The sequence below is a fragment of the Carassius auratus genome, chromosome 43, assembly GCF_003368295.1.
Source record: "Carassius auratus strain Wakin chromosome 43, ASM336829v1, whole genome shotgun sequence".
Lineage (NCBI taxonomy): Eukaryota > Metazoa > Chordata > Actinopteri > Cypriniformes > Cyprinidae > Carassius > Carassius auratus.
Window position 1 is genome coordinate 347,346 of NC_039285.1, and position 14,396 is coordinate 361,741.

The window sequence follows — 14,396 nt, forward strand, 5'->3', positions numbered from 1 at the left end:
GAGCAAAAGCATAAGTTGCTGGGATTGATCAGAGGCTGTTAAAGCACACACGCACACACACACACACACACACACACACAGTATCCAGTGCTTGAGTGTGTCTTGTGCCGGGCTGCATTGATTTAATGCATTACTCAAACTGCTGGAGTGAGAGAGCAGAGGTAGAGAGTCTCTCCTGACTGCATTAGGAGCCTCCAGCCTTTGTGATTCCTTTTGATCAAATCTCTGTGAGAGACGCGTGTCATGCCCTCTTCCAGCCAGCTGTGAGGAGACTGGCCCGCCACCCAGTGGGGGAGGTGTGTGTGTGTGTGTGTGTGTGTGTGTGAGAGAGAGATCTCTTAAGGTGAGAGGCAGAGAGTTCGACGGGTAGGAGGGTCTTATTCCACTCCCCAGCGCCCAGTTCCAGCACACACTCATCCTGGACACGCTCACACACTCACATGGGCCTGCGGACGCGCGCAGTGATTGTCGATTGCAGGAGAAAGTGTGTGTTGTGTAGGTGAGTGTGACTGAACTGTGAGTGATGGATCTCTTGCAGTAGAAGGGAGAACTTGTACAGACAGGAGCTGATGGAATGGCAAACTTCTCAGAAACACTGGAAACTTCAGTTTGATCAAAATGTCTGAGGTAAGAAGTTTAGTTTGAGTTTGAGTCTTTCTTAGAGAAATTAAATAAGAAAAAAAGAGGATTGTAAGTTATGTGCATGGACTTTTATGGTGAGCAAAATGCATTTTAAAAGCTTGCTTATTCTGTGAGCTGTTCTGTGCTGTGTGTTTATTGGTGTGCAGGACAAAAACAAGCTCAACTATGCATATGAATATGAATCTATGTATTAAGAGCAATTTAATAACTAGATATTTCAGGAGAAACTTTATTGTGCTCTTCAAATGGGTGTGATGTGTCTTCACAAGTGTGTGAGTTTGTTGCTCGTCCACTGGAATGTAATTCAAGACAGGAGTAATTCTCCGCCGCAGTGTTTGTGTGTGGAATGCTTGTTTAATCTAAAGACCAATGTGAAAGTTACATTCATTATAGACAATCACCGAAAGATTTTTGTTAATGGAACAACAGGAGTCAAATTGTTATTTTTCTCAGCATTAATAAATCCTGTCTCTGTCTTTCTGCTAATGGTGATAAGTTAGTGTCCCAAAATGGGACTAAGACCCCATTTCTGGGCGGGCAAACACAGTTAATGGCCTTGGGGCGTGAAAGCTTTGTGTGTGTGTGTGTGTGTGTGTTTGTGTGTGTTTGTGCGCTGACTTCATTAAGCTCATGTTGATCTGTCACTGTTGTTTGCTATTACAGGCCTGTTTTGTGACAGTCATACTCTTTATTTTAGAGATTCACCGCTGCACTTGTTTACACTGTACACCGCTGCTTTTCTCTCTTCATATACTTGCACATCTTAAATATATGCTTTTGTGGTCCCAGTAGAACTACTAACTTGTACACTTTGTTAAAATAATATTTATCTGATAATATGTGACATTCTGGTTTAAAACATATCAGTCAGGATTTTACTTGTGATCTTTGGTTTACAAATAGTACATAGCAAAAACAAAATCTTTTTAATAATCAGTCAGTTAATAAAGAGTAAATTGTTATAATTTTTAAGAAATTTAATTATTTCTTAATAAAATTCAAAATAATATGCTGTATCATTGCTGTAATGTATTTCACAATACAGTCGCACCATTAGCCATAAAGCTGTATTATTATTAAACTGTTGAAGTGCCATGTAATACAAACATTTTCACATATATTTCAAAAAGAGGAATGTAATGAAAACAGTAATAATAAAGCTTTGGAAAATGAACTGCACATAAGCCAGCATAAGTAACAATTTGAAATGTATTCAGAAATAACTCCAGAAGTTTCTTTTATGTTACCTAATGCATTAAATCATTTTATTTTAAAAAGATGTTTTGTGCTTTCTATTGCCTCTCATGATGTAAATATGTACAGTTCATTGGGAGTTTTGTCCATTTTCAATGATTGCGCTCTCTTTGTGTCTTTTATAGTTATGGTTTGAGGACAAATAGTTATGGTGCAGTTATATTGTCTGTTACCTGTTACCATGTTATCGCAATATAGACAAAGTGACATTAATTAAATTGAATTTACACTGACTCACTGTATGTTTTATGTCCAGATGAATACTTTATTTGATTTATATATCTATATATGAATGTACCGTGAGGTCCAGTCTAAAACTCTAGAAAAAATTCTTACATTTTGATTTTTTTAATCTCTGAATTGAAAGAAAATCAGCATTAATTCATTATCAGCATAACAGCATATCAGTAAGAAAAAGTGGAATATTTTTTTAAATCTATATCTGGTGTCTCTTGGTTTAACAAAAGCACTGGAGCTATGAAAAACTAATGATCACACACACACACACACACACATGTATTTTATAAGTGAAAGTATGAAACTTTGCATATTGGATAAATAGATGGACTGTATTAAAGCTTAGTGACTTTATTACTGTGTGTTTGACAGGCTATTTGCTGCACGGTGTTGAACTGCAACTGTGACAGTTTCAAACCTGGTAAACTGAGGCGGCGTCTCTGTGAACACTGCAGGCACGGCTGGGTCGCCCATGGTGAGTTTCACATTCTGAATAATATTACATTTCACACAAACATTCACACAACTTCAGACCACATTTAACACTCTTGACTGTTGTCTGTTTCTCTCTTTTTGACTCTCCGTCTCTTCTCCTCTTGAACGGCACTTTAAAGGAATATTCTGGGCTCAATCCAAGTTAAGCTCAATTGATGAATTATGTTGATGTTTTCTTTAAAAAAAAATTGTGTTACACTGAATGAGGCATAATTATATCAAAGAAAAATGCTTACACATTTTTTTTTAAATACAATTTTACAGACATGAATTTCCATGAATTCAATGCCTAAAACCCTTTATGATGAGCTCAAATAACACAATCTTCAACAGAAGAATTGAAGTAGTTTTATAAAATAATCTTCACATTTCTGCTTTTAAATCCTCAAAATAATTACATACATTTATTTCCATAATAAATGCCTGTGTTTTTCTTTAAAGAAAAAGCCAAATCAGAAAAAAATGTTTTGTGGTGATAATCAACATTCTTTCAATGGGTATATTAAAATAATAATAAAAATAAATAAATAAATATTTTAATGCTAAATCGGTGTAAATTAATAATTACTTTATATTTTGATGTAGTTGTTATGTTTCATAGATCATTTACATTATTTTCTGTAATTCTCATCCAAAAAATCAAGTCTATTAAAGTACACTTTTATTTCAATGCATATGCAACTTGAAGAATTCTTCTCAAATTGATAAAAATGCACAGTCAATCACAAACAACAACAAATACAAATATTGAGATATGAATGACAGAAATGATTTCATGAAACATATAGAGATGCTTTGCTGATTTCTGAATGTAAACCGATGCCTGTTTTGCTGAATTGCAGCCCTGAGTAAGCTGAAGGTTCATCACATGTACCAAGGAAGCCAGGTGGAGATTGTTCACTCCAATGTGGTATTTGATATCTGTAGTCTGATGCTTTATGGGACGCAAGCAATTCCAGTGCGTCTTAAGATATTGCTGGACCGACTCTTCAGTGTTCTTAAGCAGGAGGAGGTTATTCAGATCCTAAATGCACTGGACTGGACTCTCCAGGACTACATTCGTGGTTACGTACTTCAGGTGAGCTCACACTGACCCGACCTGCAGAAAAACACACTTCAATTTGAGATAGATAATTACAGTTTTGTCACACTTTTCCTTAAAATCTAGTGGTGAGCCACTGAGATTTCTTCGTTCTATTTGCTTGTCAAGTATTCTGGTGGTTGAATTAAATTCATGGTAGTTCCTCTAGTGGACAATGTAAAGTTAAAGCCTCTTCAGACCTCCAGATGAATGCTGTATGATAAAATATTTATTCTGGTTACAACATGAAGCTGCTGCATGACTTTCAAAGCCTGCTGGCACTCAAGAGTAATTACAGGCGAGCTGAAAGACTTGCCTGACTCCCCTCTGATCTCTCCCCTCCCCTCCTACTTTGACAGGGAAACCCGCATCATCTAAATGAAGAAGAATTACGCTCCAGAATGAATTGCTCTGCTGCAGTAATTAGACCTCTCAAGTCCACATGCATTAGATGTATGGTTGACTTGTTATTTAGTAACTCTTTCAATCTGTCAGATGTTATGGAGTATTTTAGGGCCCAGGTGTAGAACATTTGTTAGTTTAAAACTGATGATCCAAATGATATTCCCCGTTTGTATGTGTCTAGGATGTGGCCGGTAAGGTATTGGACCGCTGGGCCATAATGACCTTTGAAGAGGAGATCGTTACGCTGCAGCAATTCCTGCGCTTCGGAGAGACCAAGTCCATTGTGGAGCTCATGGCGCTGCAGGATAAGGAGGGACAGGCAGTCATAGTCCCAACCACAAGAACCAATTCTGACATCCGCAGCTTCATCGAAAGCAGTACGCAGAGGCCTGTGCGTCTGCCAGCTAAAGCTGAAGAACCTGGTTGCAGTAACGGACACCATTTTGAAACACTGGTGAACAGTATGGCCCTCATGCTGCCCCTGCAAATGCTGAATTCTGTTCAGGCACCATTGCTAAGCTCCAGTACTGATTCTAGCCACCAGGAGGCACAGATGAGACATGAGACATCCGAAGTGAGCCTTGATGGCGGTGGCCCGTTTGACCCAATGAGATCAGAGGGTCTGATGGACACAGAATCTCCAAAGATAGAGTCAGAAGAGTTTAACGTGAGTGGAAACTCCTCTCCCTCCACGCCTTGCACACCCTCCATCACTTCTGAAATCGCACACATGTCTCCTGAGAACAAGGTGCGGTGTGGAGAGAAGAGCGGATCCTTGAAGAAGGGCCGTGTGTTCTGCAGTGCCTGCGAGAAGACCTTTTATGATAAAGGCACGCTGAAAATACACTATAACGCTGTTCATCTGAAGATCAAACACAAGTGCACCATCGAGGGCTGCAACATGGTCTTCAGCTCCTTACGTAGTCGGAACAGGCACAGTGCTAATCCGAACCCTCGGCTGCACATGCCTATGAACCGCAATAATCGTGACAAGGACCTGCAGGGTGATCTGAGCCCGAGAGAGGAGGATGGAGCCGAGGGTGAGAAGAGAGACTTTGCTGCCATCCCAGAGAGCAGGACTGTCTCAAGTTTCATCATCCGCAACTCAGAGCACAAGCTCCATGGCTCTTTATCCAGCATGAGCCAGAGCGGCATCCTCTTTCCCAATCTAAAGACTGTGCAACCTGTGCTTCCCTTTTATCGGAGCCTGGTGACCCCAGCTGAGCTAGCTCATACACCGGGCAGCCTGCCCTCTCTCCCACTTCTGTCTTCCTCAGTGCCCGTGAGCACCAGTCATATGCAGACCAGTTCAGATCAGATGCCTAAGAAGAAGTCTAGAAAGTCCAGCATGCCTATCAAAATTGAGAAGGATGAGCTGGCAGCTGAAGGTGTGTCTGAGGAAGAGAATCCAGCCCTCAGCCCCTGTATAGACACAGAAAAGTGTGACATTAGCAGCATGGGGCACGAACCTGTGGACTGTGGCTTTCGATTCGGGCCTGACTCACAGGACACAGAATGGGACAAACTGACTCAGGCAGACAATCATATCGTCTCACTGTCATCTACTTCTTTCTTTCACACTAAACAGAATGATGAGAAAGAAAGGGAGTCATCAAAATGTGAAGAACAAGCATGCAGTTCACGGCCAGACCAGCCCTGTGGCCACCGACCTGCCCATTTCACACACATCAGTGAAAACTGTGCAGACGGCTGCAATGACCCAGAGACAATATGTCCAGATGATAAAGACGAGCAGCCACACCCGTGCCAGATCTGCAGTAAGACATTTAAAAACCCTTACAGTGTCAAAATGCATTATCGAAATGTGCATTTAAAGGAGATGCACATGTGCACTGTGGATGGCTGCAATGCTGCTTTTCCATCCCGTCGCAGCAGAGACAGGTAAGATGTTTAGGCTTGAGGAAACGTTACACAAGGCAGTTTTTTAAAAGCACATGACATGTTGTATTAGGACTAAGAGTTTGAGGATTGCCTTAATACATTCAAAAAAAGTTTAAAACAAAAGCATGTTGGTTTTCTCTTCAACATTTTTTGCTTTTAATTCTCTAGACACAGTGCAAACCTGAATCTGCACAACAGGCTGTTGACCAAAGATCATTCAGGGGCATTTTCTCTCTGCAGAGAGCATCCAGACCTCCCTCACAAAGAGCCGCTCAGCCAGATGTCTGTTATCCTCAAAGAGAGTCACCGTACAGGCCTCGTCTACCCCATGAGTAAATCGCTGGATAGAGCATCTGAGCCAGTAAAGGGCGCCGTGGAGAATGAAGTTGTACTGGACTTGAGCACCAGAGCGAGCGCCCATTCCTCCTGGGACTCAGACGTGGGCAGTGAGGAAGGGCTCCCCCTGGAGGACAGTGACGAGAGCTGTGACGGGCTGAGCGTCAGAGCGGCTGCGTCTCCGCCTTGCCTCAGTCAGCAGATGAACGGCTCATCACCCATCACCTGCCATCTCTGCCAGAAAGTTTACAGCAATAAAGGCACATTCAGGGCTCATTACAAAACGGTGCACCTTCGCCTTCTTCACAAGTGCAAAGTTCCAGGGTGTGACACTACATTTTCCTCGGTTCGGAGTCGCAACAGACACAGTCAGAATCCAAATCTACACCGCAACCTTGCAATGAATACCTCCCTGAATCAAGAGTAGGGCACACACTCAGAGCCATATCTCCTAAATATACATAGTCAAAGATTTTGGGTTCAATAGCACTCTGCTCTTTGTACTGCACAATCAAGCACAACTGGAAGGACACAATCATATTTATAATAAACCCAATGTCGTTTATCTTTTTAATGTTGAGAATTTTTTTCATCTCTAATGTAATATCTACTTGACAAACATTCCTGATATTTATTGATTTTTAAGAGCAGGACAGATGCCTAGACAAATGACTGAAGAAATGACAGAGCAAAAGATCGACGAGACAGAGATGAGAAAGCACATACAGAATCATATTTGAAACACCTTAAGAGATCCTTAAAACCATCGGTGGTGTGATACAGTATGAAAAGCCTCTCATGCTTAATCCAAAGCCACATAACAATTATGTATTGTTTCCCTTCTCTGCACTTATTTATTGAGGGACACATCCCTCCTAAGCATGAGACAGACACAGAACATTGATACAGCATGATAGAGTCGATGGCAGATGAGAGAATGACTGTTAGAAAGAGTGAGTTAGCACTACAGTGTTGGTGAGAGAGAGAAAGAGAGAGAGAGAGAGAGAGAGATGAGGAGCACGAGCTGTTTGAAGGTGCAGGACTCCCATTATCATGTGCTGAAATTAATAATATATTTGTGTTTGCTTGCTGTTCAGATTTGTTTTTATCACAAAAGATCCAGTGAAGTTGATAGATTGTGTTGCTATTTCAATCAATATGCTTTTTAAAGAGGCTGTTGTGGTCCTGTTTAGTAAGTTATTGTATGTACACTTCATTTTCAGGGGACCAAGCACCGGCAGTGTTTGATCATTTTCATATTCTTCTTGTGTTGGGGGATTTTGTGACGTCCCTGGACCAAATTTGACTTCTGTCTGTTAAAGTTTATAGCAGCACACAGTTTAATCTTCACTTATCTTTTGCATGTAACTGTTCAACCATGGGGCATAGTACCACATTTTTGTGATAACGTTTATTTCACAGGATTCACTTTGTCTTCTTGTTGTGAAATCTGTCTCATTGTCTAAGTTATTTAAGTATGAATTCTTTGCGTCTCATTTTGATGCTTAAATAACGCTTAAATAATGTTCTATTGAATTGAATTGCCACTGTAAGCTTGGCTCCTTCATTGCTGCTTTCAGCTATATTGCCATACTGCAGTTGTTATTCAGGTGGAGACCAAAGATTCTTAATCCAGGACGGTGTAAATCAGTATGAAAAACAAAAGCGTCAGACTGCACACATGGACACACCAGAGTCTTTGTGAATGCTGTAAAGCACACATATGAAAGATTCAGCTAAGATTTATTTGTCTAACACATTTTCAGTTTAAAGTGATGTTGCTCTATAATATGCTTAATATTAGTATAATCAAATGATTGTACCAGTGAAGGCTGAGGACAGCAGATAAGGACATACTGATGCATATAAAGCTGTCTGTGAATCAGAGCTGAACAAATCGAGTCTTACACTGGTTGAGCGACAAGGTTGCCACAACAGAACACACAAACCTGTGGACATTTATTCTTTTAGCTTTGTTTTATGTGTAAAACATTTTGTAAACTGCCCACCACCAGAAGTGTACGCTGTAATGTGAGGAGAAGGGTTATCAGGATTCTAATACCATCCTAACCCAAAATCATTTATTTGTGTTCAATAATATCATTTTGTCTGTTAATAAACAGTTTTTTAAAAATGTCAGTAAATATTTACTTTTATACATATACATATAGTCAAGAAGGGAGAAATAAAATACACTTTTTTTTCTTTGTGCTTTTCCAAGATATGTGTGGTTTGACAGTCATGAAATGACAAAAATTGCATTCACAATCTTGAGTTTGACAAGGTCTGTGTTTCTTAGCCTGACATCAGACAGGATGTCTTCTTCTGAGACATTTGAGTAGATGCTGTCATCTTGTTGTCTAAACATTTCTGTATTTTACTAACTTATTTAATCTAAAGCAACATACACTTTTGTTTTATGTCTGTATATGTCATTCGCCCATCTTACACTGGGTTTAGATGTGACATACCTCATATATGACATACCTGTGATTAGGCTCAGAGTACAGGATATAGACAACAGACAGTGTGTAAATTAAGTTAAGTATAAAAAAATGAAGTATACATACAGCATATAATGTTAAATTGTCTCTAGCCACATGCCACCTTTAAGTTCAACATGCACAGTCTATTGAATTTGATGAGGAACTGTAAATAAGCTGAATTTCATTATGACTGTGTAATCTAACTAATTACTTTTCCCATCGTTATAACGCCGTTAACATTACTGGAAGTTAAATGCGATGCGTTACTATACATTGATTTAATAAACGATGTAATCAGAACGCACTCCTGGCTCACACAGCGAGTGAGGAGGTGGGTTATTAACGAGATAAGCGATTATGATTGGCTAAGGCAGAGTCATGTGTTTAATGGTAGCCAATCAGAGCCAGTGCTTTTACGCCACCGGCGTCCATAGTGGCGTCAAACACACATGCACGCACGCACGCGAGATTCGCAGCAGCAGAGATGGCGAGTCAGGAGCAATCCGATGAAAAGTTTGCATTTTCAAGGTAGAGATATAAGCACTAATTCAAATTCATTGTGGTCAAAGGCAAGAATGTGAATGTAATGTGTAAGTTACATGTAATGTGTGACACGCGAATCTACAAAGCTAGTGGCCAAAAACACTTTTCTTAAAAAGATAATACTTGGAAGTGCAGGATAAAACTCTTGCAGTCTGTTGACGTGAAATAAATATCGAAGGTTATGTACGAACACCTGTCTGTTCTACTTATTTCAACTGACTTGTGAAAACTGCTCAAAAAAAAAAAAAAAAGATTATTTGACATATAGCAACTTTTTTTTTTTTTTTTTTTTTTTTTTACAGTAACGCAAATAGTTAATAATTTCCCTGGTAATGAGTTACTTTTATTATAAAGTAATTCAGTTACTAACTCAGTTACTTTTTGGAACAAGTAGTGAGTAACTATAACTAATTACTTTTTTAAAGTAATGTTCCCAACAGTGATTACTAGAACCAGGAAGTATGACAATATTAGCCTGGTTCTGTCAACTCTGCACTGGCTCCCAATTGAACAATGAATACCCTAACTAACCCTAACCCTACTGCCATAGAATGCTTTGATACAGTATTTCAAATTGTTCTCTGATATCTACATAGAAGGTTTGCGGCTTAGGTAAGGGCAAACAATCTCCAGAAACGGTTTTACATGTCCATTTACAACCCTAGGATTTAAGAATGTCCCTAGAATTAAATGACAAGTTTTTACATTATTTGGAAGAGTAGTATGATAGAAACACAGGGAAAATATATATTTCAAGTCTCTTTCTCGCAGTTATATCATTGCGTAATTATACTGTATGTAAAATGTGGGCATCAGGTTGCTGCTATTACTATATTCTTAATTATATTATATTATATTATATTATTAAATTACTATAATATATGTGCTTTTTACTTTCACTTTGGAGATTTGTGATCGCACATGCTCTGTGTAAACTACAGTTGCAGTACTTAACACACATTTTTACAAGATCAGATGCTTTTCAGTGGTGCTCAGGATCTTTAAATTATTTGCCATCATCCTCAGTCATCTCTCCTTACAATGTTCATGGGGTAAGTTAAATCTTTTGTCCTGTAACATGCTACCTATTGCTAGCAGCTAACGATTTCCTTTTAGTGGCTCACGTTATTTTATTAGAACATGCGTTATTTGTTTTCTGTGCTCTTCCGAATACAGAAACCAACCCTATCCCTGCACATCACATCCCCTGCACAGCCTAACATAACAGATATTACCATGATCTACCATTTTCACTATTATCCTCGCTTGTTTATTCACTATGCCTGCAGCACTTCTGATGATTGGGCTGTGCAGGTTCGGCTGGCATAGAACATGGGCTGGTATATGGAAATGTTGGGGGCATAACTATTAATGATCCCGACTGTAACATCAATAATGGAAGAGAACAGTACAAAATAAAAAAGGCAGTTCATGACCCATTTAATAACACTATAGTGTAGTTGTAGTAATATCAAATGCAGGGAGATATTCAGTACCTTTAAACTTTTCTTTTGAATTCATTACACTGGTTATTGTTTGAATGTAAGAATATTAATAATTTTTGTGATGGTAATAATGATGTTGATGGTGATGAATGATACGTTATTGTCCCTTTCCAAGGGAAATTGTTTTTTGGCAATACATTTGAAGCTGCATCATAAGATAAATCTCTTTCTATTGTGTACTTGATCAGTGATGGTGGTTTATACTCGCGGTAACATACTCAAACAGGAATTCAACAAGGCTGATGCAACTCAATGTGTTATCGACCAAGAATGGTGGTCAGACCTTTTTGCTGACAGTTGGTGTCCTACTAACTTTGTTCAGGTAAGAAAATGAGAAAAAGGTCTCAACTCGCAGGAATTAGAACTAAGGAATGCTGGATCAGAGCTTTTGCCCATAAAAGACAGCATATATTCAATGACATATATTCACAGCCAGACATGCATATATTTGTGTACATCTAGTCATCACAGTCTCTGTTAAATTTATTTTACTGCAGTTTTTTTTTCCTTCAGTGATGGTTAGAGGAAATAGGCCAAAATAGGCCTTTTGCTTCTGGTATAAAAAAATTTTTTTCAAGAAACAAATGTTTGGAGACAGAAATCAAGTGTACTTGATCATGCCTACAGTAGAAAATAGTCAAATGTATATTTGTCTGTGTATTATATGCTATATTTGTTTTACTCAATTAGTGACATTTTTAATAACTTAATGGCAATTTTTGGAAAACATTCATATAATATTTCATATTTAACTGTTCAACATTACAGAAGGTTTAATTCATACTTCAATAGCGTGTTGTCATTTTCTTACACAATGACTTAAGTTATTTTTTTATTTTCTTTTTAATTGGCAGATCACTTACTATATAGTGCATTACTGACATCTGCTGGAGGAAACAGAGATAACAGCTTATACCATGGGCAAAACTATTGACAAGCTGACAGCCACCAGGAATTAAATTATCCAAGTAACAAACATTTGTGGTATTAATATATGAAAGATAAAAAAACAAACAATGTAACTATATAAAATATATTGTTTAATGTATAAATATTTATTAATTGTGAATCTATTAAACGTATTCTCCTTCCTGATAGCCATGTGATATGTTTTAGTCCAGTGCTTGTAATGTCTTTATATTTATATGTTGGGCATCCATGATCATTATGGTAATAAAACAATGTCTGATGGAATGTTGCCCTTTACTAAGATTCTTCAAAATTGTTTTAGATACTTGAAATAAACCTTGAATAAAAGTAGCCCAGTGATTTTTTAAATCCACCTGAATGTATGAACTATCACCAGAATGGCAGACGAAAATCTGAAGAATTTACGCTTTCTGAACACAATACCATATTGTCTTTACAACAGTAATAATAACATTTATCAACTAATTAAAGTTGTGACATTTTCATACAGTCTCAGTTGTTAGAACATGTTTTACATTAGATATTAAATCAAAATGAGTAGATTTTGGAAAACAATTTGACAGCTTCCTGAATCCAGTTTAAAAAACCTAAACAACCTCTGAAATGAGCATTTAATTCCTGCTTTGGTGAATCATGGGTTAGGGTTAGGGTAAAAACAAATGCAGAGAATGGAGGTGGAGTTTGCATCCCTGTGAATGGTTGTGCCCATGAGCATATAGGAAGAGTAGCTGAACTGGCAAATGATTGTCAGTCTGAGATGGAAGCTGGAGAGTAAAGAATCCACTGATAATTGGAAATTTAACAAGTGTTCAATCAGGTACATGTTATTTTCTTTTCCCTTGTACTTTTTTTCTTATTGTAATTATTTTCTATGCCTGTGTATATGTTTTTGTAATTTAACTGAAACATCTGATCAATAGAAATTTCACCATTCAGAACTTGTGAACTCAGAAAGTGTGCACAGTCAAACTGCTTCAGATGAGACTTACTGGAGTTTTCTTATCTGGTCTTTGTTTTCATAGGTACATTTTAGTTGATCACTAGTGTTCATTTCTTGCTTTCCCCGGTTAATACTTGATGCTGCCACATTTTTTCACTGAAAATGGGTGAGTTACATTCAGTGTATGCTGCAATGGGCCCATGATGTTGCATGAAGTTGGTTGATGTGAGGAACTTCAAAAAGTTTTCCTTAATGGCCAAATTAAGAGAAACACATTGTTTAGAGTAAATGGCAGTAAGTGGAATGATTTTGTCTCTGCTTTGCCCTTCGGCTCCGAGTGGATCCTTTAGATTATCAAATGTTTTCAATATGTTTCTCAGAAATGATCTACCGTAACCACGCCTGCTGGGGGCCCAGAAGTGGATTTTCGTGGCATCCAAAAAGGTCGATGGCTGCGAGCAGATTCTTTTGAATCTGAGGAGTTGTGATTTGATGACTCCTTTAAAGGTGTGTTTTGAGTGAAAACTGTTTTTGTGCAGTAAGGAATGTGTTTGTGTCTTTGAAGTAAACCTTGAAGTCTAACTGTCCTGATTCTTCAAATTTGGGTCCTTTGAATGAGATCACATCCAAAAAGTTGACCTCTGACCTGTCCATACTGTCTTTAACCTTGATGGATTCCTGATGTGAATTCACGTGGGTGAGGCTTAATAGTTTGCCAGTTTGAAGGTTGTGGTGAATTATATTGGGAATTAATAATAATCAGTAGAGGATCTATGACTTTTGGAAGCACCTCTTTTAGGAGTTAAGATGGTATAGGGTCTACTGTTCCTCAGGGGGTCTATAGTGCACTGTCTGATGTGATACTGTAGCTGACGGCTGAATGGTTGCAATTTTATCTCTAATAGTATCGATTTTAGAAGTAAAGTAGTTCACAAAGTCATTAGTGCTGTGATGATGGAAAATGTCAACTCTTGTTGAGGCTTTATTTTTCGTTAATTTAGCCACTGTACTGAATAAATACCTGGGGTTATGTTTGTTTCTTTCTAAAAGAGAAGGAAAGTAATTGGATCTAGCAGTTTTTAATGCTTATCTGTAGGATAGGTTACTTTAATGCCAAGCAATACGATAGCACTAATAGACAGATGCAACCACAATCAGATGATGAGAGCAAGTAAGTTCCTATCAATAGAATCTAATAAACCACTGTACCAATGACTGGTGTAAGTTGAAAACTCATATTAATATTTGAACTCAATGCATAGCACAACCATACAATTTTGTATCTGGTCAAGCTCGATTAACAATTGTTTATAAAACACACGCTTGGGGTTGATCATCCAAGCGAGTCGGCCTCACCATGAGTTTGTACAGTGTTTAAAGGCCGAAAAACACTCTATGATCCTTAGGTACAGTACTGAAAAGGTTGTCTTAAACATTCCACTCAATATAGCTGATTTAAGGTAGCAAGAAAGAATAATGCGGGGCATCACACTTCTACCAGACATCCCTCCTAGGAGATTCACATTATTGGTAATTTAAATTATTTTAAAGACTATACTCATTTTGAACAAGACTATATAGTTTTCTCATGATTTTTTTCACTAATAAACAGCTGTATATAACGAAAATCAGCATTCTTG

The 14,396-nt window shown here is 38.1% G+C and overlaps 1 protein-coding gene across 2 annotated transcripts; it reads left to right on the forward strand.

Moving 5' to 3' along the window:
- The first annotated feature begins 260 nt into the window (after window positions 1–260).
- On the forward strand, window positions 261–8,486 carry LOC113061345 (zinc finger protein basonuclin-2-like). 2 transcript variants are annotated; one of them, XM_026230385.1, is made up of 5 exons: window positions 261–627; window positions 2,506–2,608; window positions 3,471–3,706; window positions 4,296–6,016; window positions 6,257–8,486. In XM_026230385.1, the coding sequence occupies exons 1-5, from the start codon at window positions 619–621 to the stop codon at window positions 6,777–6,779; spliced, it is 2,592 nt and encodes an 863-aa protein (XP_026086170.1). In that variant the 5' UTR covers window positions 261–618; the 3' UTR covers window positions 6,780–8,486. The 2 variants fall into 2 exon arrangements, with proteins under 2 accessions (XP_026086170.1, XP_026086169.1); XM_026230384.1 differs by having other exon boundaries at window positions 272–627; window positions 6,185–8,486.
- Window positions 8,487–14,396: the final 5,910 nt, after the last annotated feature.